The sequence below is a fragment of the Babylonia areolata genome, chromosome 29, assembly GCF_041734735.1.
Source record: "Babylonia areolata isolate BAREFJ2019XMU chromosome 29, ASM4173473v1, whole genome shotgun sequence".
NCBI classification, from domain to species: Eukaryota; Metazoa; Mollusca; class Gastropoda; order Neogastropoda; family Buccinidae; genus Babylonia; species Babylonia areolata.
The window spans coordinates 776,972-796,099 of NC_134904.1; the positions used below are offsets into that span (position 1 = coordinate 776,972).

At 48.8% G+C, this 19,128-nt stretch overlaps 1 protein-coding gene across 5 annotated transcripts in view; it reads right to left on the bottom strand.

Annotated features, from left to right (window-relative positions):
• LOC143274844 (uncharacterized) overlaps positions 1-19,128 on the bottom strand; it is a 237,399-nt gene that overhangs the window by 26,662 nt on the left and 191,609 nt on the right. For all 5 annotated transcript variants that reach the window (XM_076578800.1, XM_076578796.1, XM_076578798.1 and 2 more), the window contains one exon: positions 3,186-5,367. In XM_076578800.1, coding sequence (XP_076434915.1) covers positions 3,186-5,367 — 2,182 coding nt within the window. The remainder of the gene's footprint in view (positions 1-3,185; positions 5,368-19,128) is intronic.

Here is a 19,128-nt window from a genome sequence, read left to right on the forward strand (position 1 = left end):
AACTCTAAGGTTGAGGGAGGAGGGACAGATACTGCTGAACTCTTAAGGTTGAGGGAGGATGGACAGGTACTGCTGAACTCTTAAGGTTCAGGGAGGATGGACAGGTACTGCTGAACTCTTAAGGATCAGGGAGGATGGACAGGTACTGCTGAACTCTAAGGCTGAGGGAGGATGGACAGGTACTGCTGAACTCTAAGGTTCAAGGAGGATGGATAGGTACTGCTGAACTCTAAGGTTGAGGGAGGATGGACAGGTACTGCTGAACTCTTAAGGTTCAGGGAGGATGGACAGGTACTGATGAACTCTAAGGTTGAGGGAGGATGGACAGGTACTGCTGAACTCTAAGGTTCAGGGAGGATGGACAGGTACTGCTGAACTCTAAGGTTCAGGGAGGATGGACAGGTACTGCTGAACTCTAAGGCTGAGAGAGTCTGGACAGGTACTGCTGAACTCTTAAGGTTCAGGGAGGATGGATAGGTACTGCTGAACTCTAAAGGTTGAGGGAGGATGGACAGGTACTGCTGAACTCTAAGGTTGAGGGAGGATGTATAGTTACTGCTGAACTCTAAGGTTGAGGGAGTCTGGACAGGTACTGCTGAACTCTTAAGGTTCAGGGAGGATGGACAGGTACTGCTGAACTCTAAGGCTGAGGGAGGCTGGACAGGTACTGCTGAACTCTAAAGGTTCGGACACCAACACAAACACGAAAACACTCTGCAAACATTAGCATTTATGTACAGTAACCACAAAGTGAAACGAACACACACACACACACACACACTCACACACACACACACGCGCGCGCGCGCCATGATCACGGGAACAGGAGCCCTCTGCAAACAATAACATCTATGTACAATAACCATAAAGTTAAACGCTGCGTACACTAACATGTAATCATTTCACTTATTAACTTCATCTGCAATGCAAACATCATTCAAATAAAAAACCAACCCTACAAACACGTTCAATACGCCTAAGCTGTTTGGGGATTGAAGTTAAAAAATATTCTGTTCACGGTTTAAACAACTATAATGGCTAAGCGAATATAATCAATACTTGCACTTTATCTTTGCGTTTTCGTATAGTCTGAACAAATAAATTGTAATCCAAACCATCCGTTCTATTTTAACACAGCCAGGTAATCTCTGAAAATGGGGAGATGACTTACTACAATCCCTTTTAGCACAGCTAATCGACAAAAAAAAAAAAAAAAAAAAAAAAAAAAAAGCATGACTATATGCGTAGCTTTACTACGAATAATAAAATAAAGACTAATATAAAAAAAAAAACCGCGTTATAATTTCACACAATGATGTCTTACCTAATCAGTGTGGTGAAAGGGGCATACAAGATACAAAAGTAGGAACAAGCTTGGTCAGCTTGAGTTCAGCTAATATTGAAAAAATCCCGTTGCACGTTGCTTCATGAAACTCATTCTTAGAAAAGGGCAGCTACTGCAAAGAATATCAAGTGAATGTGATCAGTTCCCATATTTACTGGTTCTGAACAATATACACCGGACCAAAATATGGTCCTGCCACAAATGTGTACACGCATGTGCACACATGCACACACAAACACACACGCATGTGCACACATGCACACACAAACACACACGCATGTGCACACATGCACACACAAACACACACGCATGTGCACACATGCACACACAAACACACACGCATGTGCACACAGGCACACACAAACACACACGTATCCACGCATGCAAGCAAACACACTCATTTCCTGGATCGCTTGATCTGGTCTAATTGGCATGTTTCTGAAATGAACAGATATAATTGCTTTGATTAAAAAAAACCCTGTTAATTGATGTTATATTTTCATGGTCACGGGATGTTGACTGCGTTGTTCTAATTAATCCCTTTTTCTTTGTTTGTTCCCATTTACCCCTCCCCCTCCCCTCCACACACAGACAGACAGACACACAAACACACATTCAGAGACGGAAATACACACAAACATACAGAGAAACACACCCACCCGCACCTGATGCAATCTACCTTTATTCTTATCTTATCTATCTGTTATAATCAAAAAGCTGTTGCTGACTTTTACAGTTATGGTCTCCATGTTGTTTACTTGTCTATGTTGTGATAATCCACCTGACCAAATTTCTCTAGTTGGAGATAATACAGTTATTCTTATTATTCTTATTCTTAGACACACACGCGCGCGCGCGTACACACACACACACACGAACACACAACATAATTATCTCATATTACTCACAGTAAAAAAGAAAAAAGAAAAAAGAAAAAAAGTGAAACAGGTTAGTTGAAAGGTTCCATAATCCTTAACGACCACCAGAAGAGCGACCTCATCTCCACAGATGGTCAGTCAGCACAGCAAGGCGGCCCAAGTCCACTCCTTTCGCCTCTTAACCTTCCCCAACCCAAGTCAAGACACCCTGTCACTCCACACACCTCAGTGGTGTGAGGAAAATCGGAGTAAAGTGCCTTTCCCAAGCACACAACATCATGCCGAAAACCGGGCGTAAAACGTCCCAACGCCTGACCAGTATCAGTATCAGTAGCGCAAGGAGGCGTCACTGCGTTCGGACAAATCCATATACGCTACACCACACCTGCCAAACAGATGCCTGACCAGCAGCGTAACCCAACAATGAGTGTGTGTGTGTGTGTGTGTGTGTGTGTGTGTGTGTGTGTGTGTGAATGAGTGTGTGTGTGTGAATGTGTGTGTGTGTGTGAATGTGTGTGTGTGTGTGTGTGTGTGTGTGTGTGAATGAGTGTGTGTGTGTCTGTGTGAGTGAGTGTGTGTGTGTGTGTGTGTGTGTGTATGTGTGTGTGAATGAGTGTGTGTGTGTGTGTGTGTGTGTGTGTGTGTGAATGAGTGTGTGTGTGTGTGTGAATGTGTGTGTGTGTGTGTGAATGTGTGTGTGTGAATGAGTGTGTGTGTGTGTGTGTGTGAATGTGTGTGTGTGTGTGTGTGAATGTGTATGTATGTGTGTGAATGAGTGTGTGTGTGTGTGTGTGTGTGTGAATGTGTGTGTGTGAATGTGTGTGTGTGAATGAGTGTGTGTGTGTGTGTGTGTGTGAATGTGTGTGTGTGTGTGAATGAGTGTGTGTGAATGAGTGTGTGTGTGTGTGTGAATGTGTGTGTGTGTGTGAATGTGTGTGTGTGTGTGTGTGTGTGTGTCTCACCCTGACGTCAGCCCGCTTTGTGCAGCAGCCACCCCCACCACCTCCACGCCGTCCTTGTGACTCAGCTCCCAGCTCTTCCGTCGTCCGCCGCACGCGCGTGGCGCGGTCACGTGACTGCCCCCTCCTCCTCCTTCCCCCTCCTTCCCACCCACCTCCTCCCCCGCCCCCCACCGCCTCACCGGCAGAGCGCCGCTGCTTTTGGATCGCATCAAAGGGCTGGGTGTGGCAGCGGCGCCGGGGCCAGAGTGTGGTGGGGAGATGTTCGAACAACTGGCTTCAGGCGTTGATGATAGCGTGTGAGCGGGCAGGAGGGGGCTAGGAGAGGCCTGTGTCTGGTGCTGGTGGCTGTCTCCCCCTGTGTGCTGCTGCCGGGAAGACCCCCAGTTGGGCGAGACGACCGGCCTCATCTCCTCCTCCTCCTCCGTGTTCCTGGGGACGGGGGACACGGGACCGATATCGATGTGCAGCCTGCCGGGGGACAGGTCGGGCGGGGAGGGCACGCGATCCTCCTCGCGATCCACGCCGCAGGACAGGGAGGGGAAGGGGTAGGGGCAGGGGGAGGGGGCAGGAGAGTGATAGGGAGAGGAGGGGGAGGGCGAGGGCGAGGCGCACGCGTTGGCTTGGCTGATCAGCACGTCTGAGGAGGAGGGGGGAGGAGGAGGGGCAGGGTTGTTGTGCCCCTTGGCAGCAACAACCGCAGCGCCGCTGTGCCTGCTGGACGAGGAGGTGGTGGTGGTGGAGGTGGTGGCTGGGTGGAGAGGGGGAGGAGGCCTGGGTGCGATGTGTGGCTGGATGGGCATGACCTGCTTGGTGGCGGCCACGGGCACGGGCATGGGCATGGGCTGGGGGAGCTGGTAGGGGAGGGGGAGGCTGGTGACGACGGGCACCTTGCTGAGCTGCGTCATGCGCACCAGGCCGGGCACGTGGTGCTGGTGGTCGTGATGGTGGTGGTGGCAGGGGGGCATCAGCGAGAGGACGGGGATGCGCGCGTGCTGCTGCTGCTGCTGCACGGGGAAGGGGGCGGGCACCAGCACAGGTCTGCTCACCGGCCCCCCTGCCCCGCCGCCACCCCCCACCACCACCGGAGTCACCATGCTGACAGCGCTGGTTAAGGACACGGACACGGTCTGGCTGTTCACGTCGGCCGCTGTTGCTGCTGTGGTGGTCGTCGTCGTCGTGCCGTTGCCCGTGCGCCTGCCCGCGTCCTGTCCTCCAGCCGTCACTTCCGGTGAGCACAGGGGGTGGGGGTAGGGGTGGGGGTGGTCAGCTGACGGGGGCCGGACGCCGGAGCCGACAGCCTGCTCCACGTGCAGGAAGTTGGGAGGGCAGGCCGAGGTCACAACAACCACGGCGGAGGAGGAGGAGGAGGACCCCCCAGCTGCCAATGTCATAGTCGCGCTGCTCGCGGAGAAAGAGGAGGAGGAGGAAGCCGAGCGCTGGATACCCGCGCTGAGCACCCGGGGTGGGGGTAAGTCACCCGAGGAGGGCCGCAACACCGGGCTGCCCGTCAGGGGTGCAGGGGAGGTCCAGGTGTGGGGGTGGGGGGGATGGTGGGGGTGGTGGGGGTGAGGAGGAGGGGGAGGGCTGCGGCTGCTGCTGCTGACCGCCGGGGCGGTCTGACCCTGACCCTCACCTTGACCCCTGTCTGTGACGGGCGCCGCCATCCCCGCCGCCGCCACCTCGCAGCCAGACACGGCCGCGGCGGAAGAGCCGTGATGACCTTGGGGGGGCACCACCACAAAGGCGGCAGACTCTCCAGCAGGCGGCGAGGGTGACGCCTCCTGAAGCTGGCCGTCACACGACTCGGGCCTCCTCCTTCCTGCTCCGCCCCGGGGAGGAGGGGAGGATGTGGAGCTCAACCCTTTAGGGTCCGGGCCATCCCCGTTCGTCGGCAGTCCTCCTCCCCCTCCCCCATCACCTCCACCACCACCTGGTGTGGAAGGAGGTGGAGGGGTGTAGGTATTTGTCTTCTGCATGATCTTGTGCTCCAGCCAGTTGTGGCGCGGGAACTCCCGCATGATGCGCTCCGCGCCCTGTGACTCCAGCCACGAGTCCTGCATATCTCGGCGCACCTCCACGGCGGCGGCGGCCGACGCTGCTCTCTCCCGGCAGCCCAGGATCGGCTTCCGGCTCCGCTGGCGTCGGCGCTTCGGGGGCACTATGGTGGGGAGCTCATCGGTGTCTGCAACACACACACACAAAAACCTTGTTAACATTGGTTCTGATTCTGATTCACACACACACACACACACACACACACACACACACACACACACACACACACACACACAAACCTTGTTAAGGCTTCATTGACGTTAACATTGGTTCTGATTCTGATTCACACACACACACACACACATACACACCTTGTTAAGGCTTCATTGACGTTAACATTGGTTCTGATTCTGATTCACACACACACACACACACACACACACACACACCTTGTTAAGGCTTAATTGACGTTAACATTGGTTCTGATTCTGATTCTGATTCACACACACACACACACACACATAAACCTTGTTAAGGCTTCATTGACGTTAAAATTGGTTCTGATTCTGATTCACACACACACACACACACACACACACACACACACACACACACACACACAAACCTTGTTAAGGCTTAACTGACGTTAACATTGGTTCTGGTTCTGATTCACACACACACACACACACACACACACACACACACACACCTTGTTAAGGCTTAATTCACGTTAACATTGGTTCTGGTTCTGATTCACACACACACACACACACACACACACACACACATACACACACATAAACCTTGTTAAGGCTTGATTGAATTTAACATTGATTCTGATTCTGATTCACACACACACACACACACACAAACCTTGTTAAGGCTTGATTGAATTTAACATTGATTCTGATTCTGATTCACACACACACACACACACACACACACACACACACACACACACACAAACCTTGTTAAGGCTTAATTGACATTATAATTGGTTCTGATTCTGATTCACACACACACACATACACACACGTCACATTATCTGCTATTCTAGTTCCGGCGGAAGTCCGCAACATTATCTGCTATTCTAGTTCCGGCGGAAGTCCGTATTATCGTAGTTTTTTGTTTGAGTGAGGTTTCCATTACGTTAAATCTATTTCATTCTGTCGGTTCCTTTTTCATTGATTTTCCACCACCTTAGAGCTCAGTCAGGGAGTGTTATGGAAGATGGAGGCCGGTAGGCAGGGAGTGAGAGAGAGAGAGAGGGGGGAGAGAGGGGCGGGGAAGAGAGAGAGGGTGAGAGAGGGGGAGAAAGAGAGAGAGAGGGGAGAGAGAGAGAGGGGGGGGGGGGAGAGAGGGGGCGGGGAAGAGAGAGAGGGTGAGAGAAGGGGAGAAAGAGAGAGAGAGGGGAGAGAGAGAGAGGAGAGTGAAAGAGAGAGAGAGAGGGATAGAGAGAGTGAGACAGAGAGAGAGAGAGAGAGAGAGAGGGAGAAAGAGAGAGAGAGAGAGGGGGGGGGGGGAGACGATGAGAGCGGGGTAAATAAACAAAACGGTCATGCACGTAAAATGTTACATGTCTGTCTGAGTGTGTATGTGTGCGTAGCCTGAAATCTGCTTGAATGACACATAGGAAACGAATGATTAGCGCCCAATGGCAGCCGTCAGTCGGCTTCACCCAGTTAGGCAGCCTGTTGCAGCGAATGACACCGTGTTTGTACAGCGCTTAAAGCTTGGTCTCCGACCCAGGACAGTTAGCTATGTAAGTATCCATATCATCATCATCATCATCATCATCATCATCCTCATCATCAACACACAGCCACCGCTTGATTGATCCGGGGAAATGTCTCAATGCTGCACACAGGACCTCGGTTTATCGTCTCATCCGAATGACTAGCGTCCAGACCACCACTCAAGGTCTAGTGGAGGAGGAGAAAATATCGGCGGTTGAGCCGTGATTCGAACCAGCGCGCTCAGATTCTCTCGCTTCCTATGCGAACGCGTTACCTCTAGGCCATCACTCCACCATGTGGTTTGTGTTTTAGTTACATGAAATATGTACCGTTTTTCTGTGTTCTGGTTTGTGTTTTAGTTACATGAAACATGTACCGTTTTTCTGTGTTCTGGTTTGTGTTTTAGTTACGTGAAACATGTACCGTTTTTCTGTGTTCTGGTTTGTGTTTTAGTTACGTGAAACATGTACCGTTTTTCTGTGTTCTGGTTTGTGTTTTAGTTACATGAAACAATGGTTGAACACGTTTTCTGTTTCTGGTTGTGTTAGTTACTGAAACAGTACGTTTTCTGTGTTTGTTGTTTTTAGTTACGACGTCCTGAAAACATGTACCGTTTTTCTGTGTTCTGGTTTGTGTTTGTTACGGAAACTTAGTTTCTGTTCCTGTTGTTTGACGAAACATGTACCGTTTTTCTGTGTTCTGGTTTGTGTTTTAGTTACGTGAAACATGTACCGTTTTTCTGTGTTCTGGTTTGTGTTTAGTTACGTGAACATGTACCGTTTTTCTGTGTTCTGGTTTGTGTTTTAGTTACGTGAAACATGTACCGTTTTTGTCCTGGTTTGTGTTTTAGTTACGTGAAACATGTACCGTTTTCATGCGTCCTGGTTTGTGTTTGTTACACGAAATACGTACCATTTTCACTGTATCTCTATGGGGGTTTCCTGAACTAAACACGTCTTGTATACGTAACTTTTTCGTGTAGCCTCACGCGGAGTTCCCTGAACTAAACACGTCTTGTACACATTAACTTTTTCGTGTAGCCTCACGGGGAGTTCCCTGAACTAAACACGTCTTGTACACATTAACTTTTTCGTGTAGCCTCACGGGGAGTTCCCTGAACTAAACACGTCTTGTACACATTAACTTTTTCGTGTAGCCTCACGGGGAGTTCCCTGAACTAAACACGTCTTGTACACATTAACCTTTTCGTGTAGCCTCACGCGGAGTTTCCTGAACTAAACACGTCTTGTACACATTAACTTTTTCGTGTAGCCTCACGGGAGTTCCCTGAACTAAACACGTCTTGTACACATTAACTTTTTCGTGTAGCCTCACGCGGAGTTCCCTGAACTAAACACGTCTTGTACACATTAACCTTTTCGTGTAGCCTCACGCGGAGTTCCCTGAACTAAACACGTCTTGTACACATTAACTTTTTCGTGTAGCCTCACGCGGAGTTCCCTGAACTAAACACGTCTTGTCTGTCGCTAACACCGCTCGTCACACACTATCTCAACACAGTGTGAGCACATGCATTTTCATTGGTGACGAGCCGTCACACACAAACAGACACACACACACACACACCACACACACACAGAGACACACACACAAACCACACACACACAGACACGGACACACACACAGACACAACACACACACACACACACTCACACACGACACAGGCAGACAGACACACACGCACACACACATACACGCAGACACGACACAGACACACAGACAGACACAGACACGACACAGACACACACAGAGACACACACACGACACAGACACCACGTCTTGCATCCGTGAAAACATCATGTCAATCGTTTTTCCACAAACTTGGTGTAGGCTGTCAGCGCCTGATGAGCGTGTTGGGTTTATGCGGGGTCAGCGATCTGTCCCTTTCTTCTTTTCCCCTCCTTAATTAAGTCAGACATGGTACTGCAGGCCTTTTCACTTTTGAAACTGGAACTGAATCTTTTGCAGCAACATGTGTAGTCACCACCAGTTTTCCCCCCAATCACAGTAACGCCACGGCTGGAGGAGATCTCTTTCTACATCAAATAGAAATTATATATATATATATATATATATATATATATATATATATATACATATATATATACACGAATCCCTTGCATTTGTAGACTAGCATCTATCTTACCATCTGCTGATATATACAATTATAATTATCAGAAAGATCTCCTGTGAATTATACCTATCAGAGCCATCAAGCTTCCCACACACCCCCTATCTATCAGAACCAGTTGTAAAATATATCTAAGAAAGAAAAGGCTGTCAAAAAAATGTTGGTTTTCATTTTTTCTCTGCTGACGATGTGACAGATAAGTGAAGATATACCAGGGGGAGAAAAAGGTCGCAGACAAAAAAAAAAAAAAAGGGGGGGGGGGGGGGGGGGGGGGGGGGGCATAATGCATAAACTGAACTCCTATGCCGAGAGACACTGTTATAAATGTCACGCTTCCTTGTACCTATTTCATCCTGTTGCGTACACAACAATCGTATGCAGTGACACGTCTGCTCATTTTGAGACGCAAGCTAAGTTTTATGACGCTGCATACAATTTCCACATGCGTTCCGCCTACTTTGTCAAATAATTTCCTCAATCTGCACGTGCATGTATGTGCATACATACATACACACACACACACACACACACCATACAGACGTGGGGAGTAGGGAGTCGCCAGCTTCTGTGGTATATGGCCTACCGATCTTGAAAGAAAACAAAAAACCCCACCCCAAAACGAACAAACTAAAAACCTATTTTTAGATCAGTGAGTTCCACGGCCATGTGCAGGGCGAACCGGGCTGACGTCATTCACCAGTCCGAACTTTTCTAACCCCCTTACCCCCTCCTCCCTATACATATATCCCATTGCTAGATCCACAGTAATGGTCTGAATGATAGTCTTTCAGACGAGATGAAAGGTCAAGGTTCCGTGAGCGACCCGCAATTGGCGCTTGTGGGGAAAAGAAAGGAAGAAAGAAAGCAGAAGAGAAAATAAAAAAAAGAAAAGAAAGAAAGAAAAAAACAAACAACACCCGCCCCCTCCCCCAAACAAACCAAAAAACACCTCGAGGCAATAAAGTGTCCAGCAAAGCTTTTCTGTGCGGAAATTCAAATTGGTCATTGGTAGATAACAACATGCGCAGGTACACACACACTGCGAAAGAAAAAAAGAAAAAGAATATTGAAAAAAAAAAAAAAGGAATACAATATAAAAAAAAAAAAAAGAGAAAAAAAGAGGCAGTGATGCACTACGACGACGCTGTGTTATTCCACCCCCTCCCCCCACCCAGCCCCCTGTCACACACACACACACACACCCCTCCAACCTTGTCCCTAACTGCCCATGATTACTGAAGGGTCATCATTGACAATGACCTCATACAACGTACAGTACACCCACAATACAGACTTCAGTGCTCATACCCCACACCCTCCACGTTCCTCCCTCATCACCCCACTACACTGTACTCGTTCTCTCTCACTTCATCTGCTGTTGGGGGCGTGGGGGGGTGAGGGGGGGAAGGGGAGGGGGGTTGCCCAGGGAGGTGGGGGGAGGTAGGGGAGGAAGAGGTAGGGGGTGGGGGGGGTGGGAGGAGGGGGCATGCTATGTCAATTGCTTTCGTTCTAATGTGGATGTTCGCAAATGGCGTGTATGACCTCCCGCAACCCCCTCGCTCTCTCTCTCACACACACACTCTCTCTCTCTGCCCCCCCCCCCCCCATTCCCCCCTCTCTTCCTCTCTCTCTGCCCTCCCCCTTTTTTCTCCCTCTCTCCCTCTGCCCCCCCCCCCATTCCCCCCTCTCTTCCTCTCTCTCTGCCTTCCCCCTTTTTTCTCCCTCTCTCTCTCTCTGCCCCCCCCCCCATTCCCCCCTCTCTTCCTCTCTCTCTGCCTTCCCCCTTTTTTCTCCCTCTCTCTCTCTGCCCCCCCCATTCCCCCCTCTCTTCCTCTCTCTCTGCCCTCCCCCTTTTTTCTCCCTCTCTCTCTCTGCCCCCCACCCCCCCCATTCCCCCCTCTCTTCCTCTCTCTCTGCCCTCCCCCTTTTTTCTCCCTCTCTCTCTGTGCCCCCACTCCCCCCCCATTCCCCCCTCTCTTCCTCTCTCTCTGCCCTCCCCCTTTTTTCTCCCTCTCTCTCTGTGCCCCCACTCCCCCCCCATTCCCCCCTCTCTTCCTCTCTCTCTGCCCTCCCCCTTTTTTCTCCCTCTCTCTCTGTGCCCCCACTCCCCCCCCATTCCCCCCTCTCTTCCTCTCTCTCTGCCCTCCCCCTTTTTTCTCCCTCTGCCCCTCTTTCTCTCTTTACAAAGATAAAAACTTGGAATTCATTACCATCATTTATAGTCACGAAGCCTGAAAACAGACGTGCAGCTGCTGTTGGTTAATTTCATTTGCTATTAACTATACTGTTTGATGAGCTATTTAAAAAAATGTATTTCTTTGTACATTATTGCGATGGTAATCTGAATAACAAGACCATCATCATCATTATCACCTCTCTATCTCTGTCTCTCTCGTGTCTTTCTTGAATGATCACCGCAGGACGCACAAAGGCGATTGTGACCGAATTCCCTTACAACTGACCACGCTGACAATTTCCATTTTAGAGTAAACAACTGGTCGTATATATATATATATATATATATATATATATATATATATATATATATATATACACGTCATATATATACATATATAAAATTTTATATATATATAGTATGGACATGATCAAGAAAGCAAAACAATTCCTACAGAAAGAGACAAAAAAAAAAAAAAAAAAAAAAAAAAGAAAGAAAAAAAAAGAAGAAAAAACAGGAAAAGTACAAACGACATCGTTTGCATAAGAAATACATCTAGCAATGTCAAGGTCGTGCAGGTAATTTGCATCAGAAACACTGAAACCCAGGCACCGAAGGATAAAGCGTGTAATTCAGACAAACAAACTGTTTTGCTAAATCGTTCAATTCTTCAGTGGACAGTGCAAGTTCCGTCTGTTCTGCGTCAGACACACACACCGACATCTGCGTCACAGCACAGCGAGCACGTCAAGTTTGGCTCTGATACAACAAAGTAATGCTTTTTGTGCGTGTGCAACTCAGATAGGACTGATCTAAATCTTATCAGGATATCACGGACACGTTTGTTGGTAGCAGGTTTTAAAGTAGGGGATAGGGAGAGAGGGGGAGAGATAGAGGGACTGAGAGAGAGAGACAGAGAGAGAGAGACAGACAGAGAGACAGACAGGGGCACACAGAAAGAGACAGAGAACAGTCTTGAGCAAGCCAAACCCGGACAATGCCCTGTGGTGCTGGTATTTCAACATCTCATCCACACACACCGACACCATCCACACACACACACACCGACATCATCCACACACACACACACCGACATCATCCACACACACACACACCGACACCATCCACACACACACACACCGACATCATCCACACACACACACACCGACATCATCCACACACACACACACACCGACATCATCCACACACACACACACACCGACACCATCCACACACACACACACACCGACATCATCCACACACACACACACACCGACATCATCCACACACACACACACACCGACATCATCCACACACACACACACCGACATCATCCACACACACACACACCGACATCATCCACACACACACACACACCGACATCATCCACACACACACACACACCGACATCATCCACACACACACACACCGACATCATCCACACACACCGACACCATCCACACACACACACACACCGACACCATCCACACACACACACACCGACATCATCCACACACACACACACACACCGACATCATCCACACACACACACACCGACATCATCCACACACACACACACACCGACACCATCCACACACACACACACACCGACATCATCCACACACACCGACACCATCCACACACACACACACACCGACACCATCCACACACACACACACACCGACATCATCCACACACACACACACACCGACACCATCCACACACACACACACACCGACACCATCCACACACACCGACACCATCCACACACACACACACACCGACATCATCCACACACACACACACCGACATCATCCACACACACACACACACCGACATCATCCACACACACCGACACCATCCACACACACCGACACCATCCACACACACCGACACCATCCACACACACACACACACACCGACATCATCCACACACAGACACACCGACATCATCCACACACACACACACCGACATCATCCACACACACACACACACCGACATCATCCACACACACACACACCGACATCATCCACACACACACACACACACACACACACCGACACCATCCACACACATCGACATCATCCACACACACACACACACACACACACCGACACCATCCACACACACCGACACCATCCACACACACACACACACCGACATCATCCACACACACACACACACCGACATCATCCACACACACACACACACCGACACCATCCACACACATCGACATCATCCACACACACACACACATCGACATCATCCACACACACCGACACCATCCACACACACACACACACACACACACACCGACATCATCCACACACACACACACACACACACCGACATCATCCACACACACACACACACCGACATCATCCACACACACACACACACCGACACCATCCACACACATCGACATCATCCACACACACACACACACCGACATCATCCACACACACACACACACCGACACCATCCACACACATCGACATCATCCACACACACACACACACCGACATCATCCACACACACACACACACCGACATCATCCACACACACACACACACCGACACCATCCACACACATCGACATCATCCACACACACACACACACCGACATCATCCACACACACCGACATCATCCACACACACACACACACACACACCGACACCATCCACACACAGACACACTAACATCATCCACACACACCGACACCATCCACACACACACACACACCGACATCATCCACACACACCGACACCATCCACACACACCGACATCATCCACACACACCGACATCATCCACACACACCGACACCATCCACACACACACACACACCGACATCATCCACACACACCGACACCATCCACACACACACACACACCGACACCATCCACACACACCGACACCATCCACACACACCGACATCATCCACACACACACACACACACACACCGACATCATCCACACACACACACACCGACATCATCCACACACACACACACCGACATCATCCACACACACACACACACCGACACCATCCACACACACCGACATCATCCACACACACACACACCGACACCATCCACACACACCGACACCATCCACACACACCGACATCATCCACACACACACACACCGACATCATCCACACACACCGACATCATCCACACACACACACACACACACACCGACATCATCCACACACACACACACCGACATCATCCACACACACACACACCGACACCATCCACACACACCGACACCATCCACACACACCGACACCATCCACACACACCGACACCATCCACACACACCGACATCATCCACACACACACACACCGACATCATCCACACACATCGACATCATCCACACACATCGACATCATCCACACACACACACACCGACACCATCCACACACACCGACACCATCCACACACACCGACATCATCCACACACACACACACCGACACCATCCACACACATCGACATCATCCACACACATCGACATCATCCACACACACAAACATCATCCACACACACCGACACCATCCACACACACACACACACACCGACATCATCCACACACACACACACACACACACCGACATCATCCACACACACACACACCGACATCATCCACACACACACACACCGACACCATCCACACACACACACACACACACACCGACACCATCCACACACACCGACACCATCCACACACACCGACATCATCCACACACACACACACACACACACAAACATCATCCACACACACCGACACCATCCACACACACACACACAAACATCATCCACACACAGACACACCGACACCATCCACACACAGACACACCGACATCATCCACACACACACACACACACCGACACCATCCACACACAGACACACTAACATCATCCACACACACACACACCGACACCATCCATACACACCAACACCATCCACACACAGACACACTAACATCATCCACACACACACACACCGACACCATCCATACACACCAACACCATCCACACACAGACACACTAACATCATCCACACACACCGACACCATCCACACACAGACACACTAACATCATCCACACACAGACACACCGACATCATCCACACACACACACACACACACCAACATCATCCACACACAGACACACTGACATCATCCACACACAGACACACCGACACCATCCACACACAGACACACTAACATCATCCACACACAGACACACTAACATCATCCATACACACCGACATCATCCACACACAGACACACTAACATCATCCACACACAGACACACTAACATCATCCACACACACCGACACCATCCACACACACCGACACCATCCACACACAGACACACTAACATCATCCACACACAGACACACTAACATCATCCACACACAGACACACTAACATCATCCACACACAGACACACCGACACCATCCACACACAGACACACTAACATCATCCACACACAGACACACTAACATCATCCATACACACCGACATCATCCACACACAGACACACTAACATCATCCACACACAGACACACTAACATCATCCACACACAGACACACTAACATCATCCACACACAGACACACTAACATCATCCACACACACCGACACCATCCACACACAGACACACTAACATCATCCACACACACCGACACCATCCACACACAGACACACTAACATCATCCACACACAGACACACTAACATCATCCACACACACCAACACCATCCACACACAGACACACCGACACCATCCACACACACCGACACCATCCACACACACCGACACCATCCACACACACCGACACCATCCACACACAGACACACCGACACCATCCACACACACCGACACCATCCACACACAGACACACTAACATCATCCACACACAGACACACTAACATCATCCACACACAGACACACCGACACCATCCACAAACAGACACACTAACATCATCCACACACACCGACATCATCCACACACAGACACACTAACATCATCCACACACAGACACACTAACATCATCCACACACAGACACACTAACATCATCCACACACACCGACACCATCCACACACAGACACACTAACATCATCCACACACAGACACACTAACATCATCCACACTTAGACACACTAACATCATCCACACACAACATCATTACACCCACCCACATCATCCACATACTCAAACATGATCATCATCCACACACACTAACATCATCCACACACACACATACACACACACACATACAAACATCATCTACACACACACACACAAACATCATCCACACACACACACACACACACACACCAACATCATCCACATACACACACACACCAACATCATCAACACACACACACACACACACACACACACAACACGGACACACACCATCAAGACGGATTTCGACAAACAGGACCAGTTTCAGTTCCAGTTTCAAGGAGGTGTCAAAACGTGCATGTTGATAAAATACACTGCGCCACATCTGTTTAAAACCACCACCAAAACCCCCCCCCAAACGAAAATAAAAACAAACAAAACAAAACAAAAAAACAATCAACCAACCAAGCAAACAAAGAAGCCAACAACCACATATACCAAACGGGCTAATCAGGCCGTGAGAGCCAATCCTAGGCTTTTGTGTAAACCACGAACATGAAAAGAAATACAATGATCCAACAAAACGAACAAATATACAATTACTCTTTAAAACAAACTATAATGTCCAATTACTCTTTAAAACAAACTACAATGTCCAGTTACTCTTTAAAACAAACTATAATGTCCAATTACTCTTTAAAACAAACTATAATGTCCAGTTACTCTTTAAAACAAACTATAATGTCCAGTTACTCTTTAAAACAAACTATAATGTCCAGTTACTCTTTAAAACAAACTATAATGTCCAGTTACTCTTTAAAACAAACTATAATGTCCAATTACTCTTTAAAACAAACTACAATGTCCATAAACACGACAACACACAACTAACCATCACACACCGCCTCTGTCTTTTAACTCTGTGGAACAGCAACAGAAGCAACAAGTGAACAACTACTGCTACTGGAGTTTTCTGAATCAGCCCAAAATGAAACACCAATACGTAAAAAAAAGATAAAAAAACCCCAAACAAACAAACAAACAAAAAAAAAAAACACACACCCAAAAACGGGTGTATTCTAAGTCAGCAGAATAAAAACCAAAAAAACCAAAAAACAAACAAAAACACATGTACACACACACACACACACACACACACATAGAAAAGCAAATAATCTTCTCTGTGTGTGTGTGTGTGTGTGTGTGTGTGTGTGTGTGTGTGTGTGTGTGTGTGTGTGTGTGTGTGCGTGCGTGTGTGTGTGTGTGTGTTTGAGAGAGAGAGAGAGAGAGAGGTGGAGGTATGTGTGTGCTTGTGAGCGTGCGCGCGTCCTCGCGAGTCTAGCGCAATTGACCATTTATGTGAGTGACAGAGCGCTGTATACCTACAACTCAGTTTTCTTCATGTTCCTCCTTATGTTGCCTTTTGTATCCCTTTTTACGAAAAATCAATTTAGAATTGAGAAGAAAGAAAGAAAAAAAGAATATATATATATATACTCTGAAAAAAAGAAAGAAAAAAGAAACGAAAGAAAATTACATCGTCCCTCACTCTCCCTGTGTGTGTGTGTGTGTGTGTGTGTGTGTGTGTGTGTGTGTGTGTGTGTGTGCGTGCGTGCGTGTGTGTATGCGCGCGCGTATGTGTGTGTCTGTGTGTGCGTGCGCGCACGTAAGTGTGCGAGTGTGTGCGCGCGCGCATGCGTTTGTGTGTATGCGTGTGTGTGTGTGTGTGTGTGTGTGTGTGTGTGTGTGTGTAGCCGACACAAAAAGACCTGGTTAAAGCGGCGACTGCAAACTGAGACTTCTCCCATTGTGTCTGGAAGCAGCACCACCCCCACCAGCACCACCATCAGCAGAAGTAGTGGAAGAAGCAGAAGAAGAATGTGGTGGCATGGAAGGCGGGTCGATTTGTGTGTTCGGAGGAGGGGGGTGTGTGTGTTGGGGTCTGACTCTGTGTGTGTACTGCTAGCTGTCCAGGTCTAATGGTTCCCCCCGTCTCTGGTCAGAACATTACTCTGGTATCAATGTCTTGAGAGTGGGCGTAGAGGGGGTGTGGTGGGGGGGGTGGGGTTTAGTAAATCCGGAGTCGAGTTGGAAATAAAACAGGCAGCCTACCCTGTCACGTCAAGTCAGACAAACTGACTGGTCAGGATTTCCATGACTCTTGCTTGTATAGACTGGAGGGGGAGGGGGTGGGCTGGAGGGGGGGCGGGAAGGAGAGAGAGACAAGTGAGGTGTGTGTGTGTGTGTGTGTGTGTGTGTGTGTGTGTGTGTTGTGATGTGGGGGTGAGGAGAACGCGAGGGAGTGAGAGAGAGGCAGACTGAGAACGAAACGAGAGGGAGGGGATATCTGTCATCTCTCTCTCTCTCTCTCTCTCTCTCTCTCTCTCCACATATATATATATATATATATATATATATATATATATATATATATATATATATATATCATATTATACTCTATAGGAAAGTGGCAAGGAACTACTGAAATATCGAAACACTGCTTGTTGTTTTGAATGGATTACAACATATATACATAGAGAGAGAGAGAGAAAGAGAGAGAGAGAGACCACCCGCACCCCCCCCCCCCCACACACACACACATACCACGCTCTCCCCCACCCAACACACACACACACAAACACATTCACTCACTGACAAACAGCAAAGAGAAGAGAAAACTGCCGGGTTGGGTTTCCACCCCCACACTTGGGAAAAGACCAGGACAGTGAGGAGAAAGAACA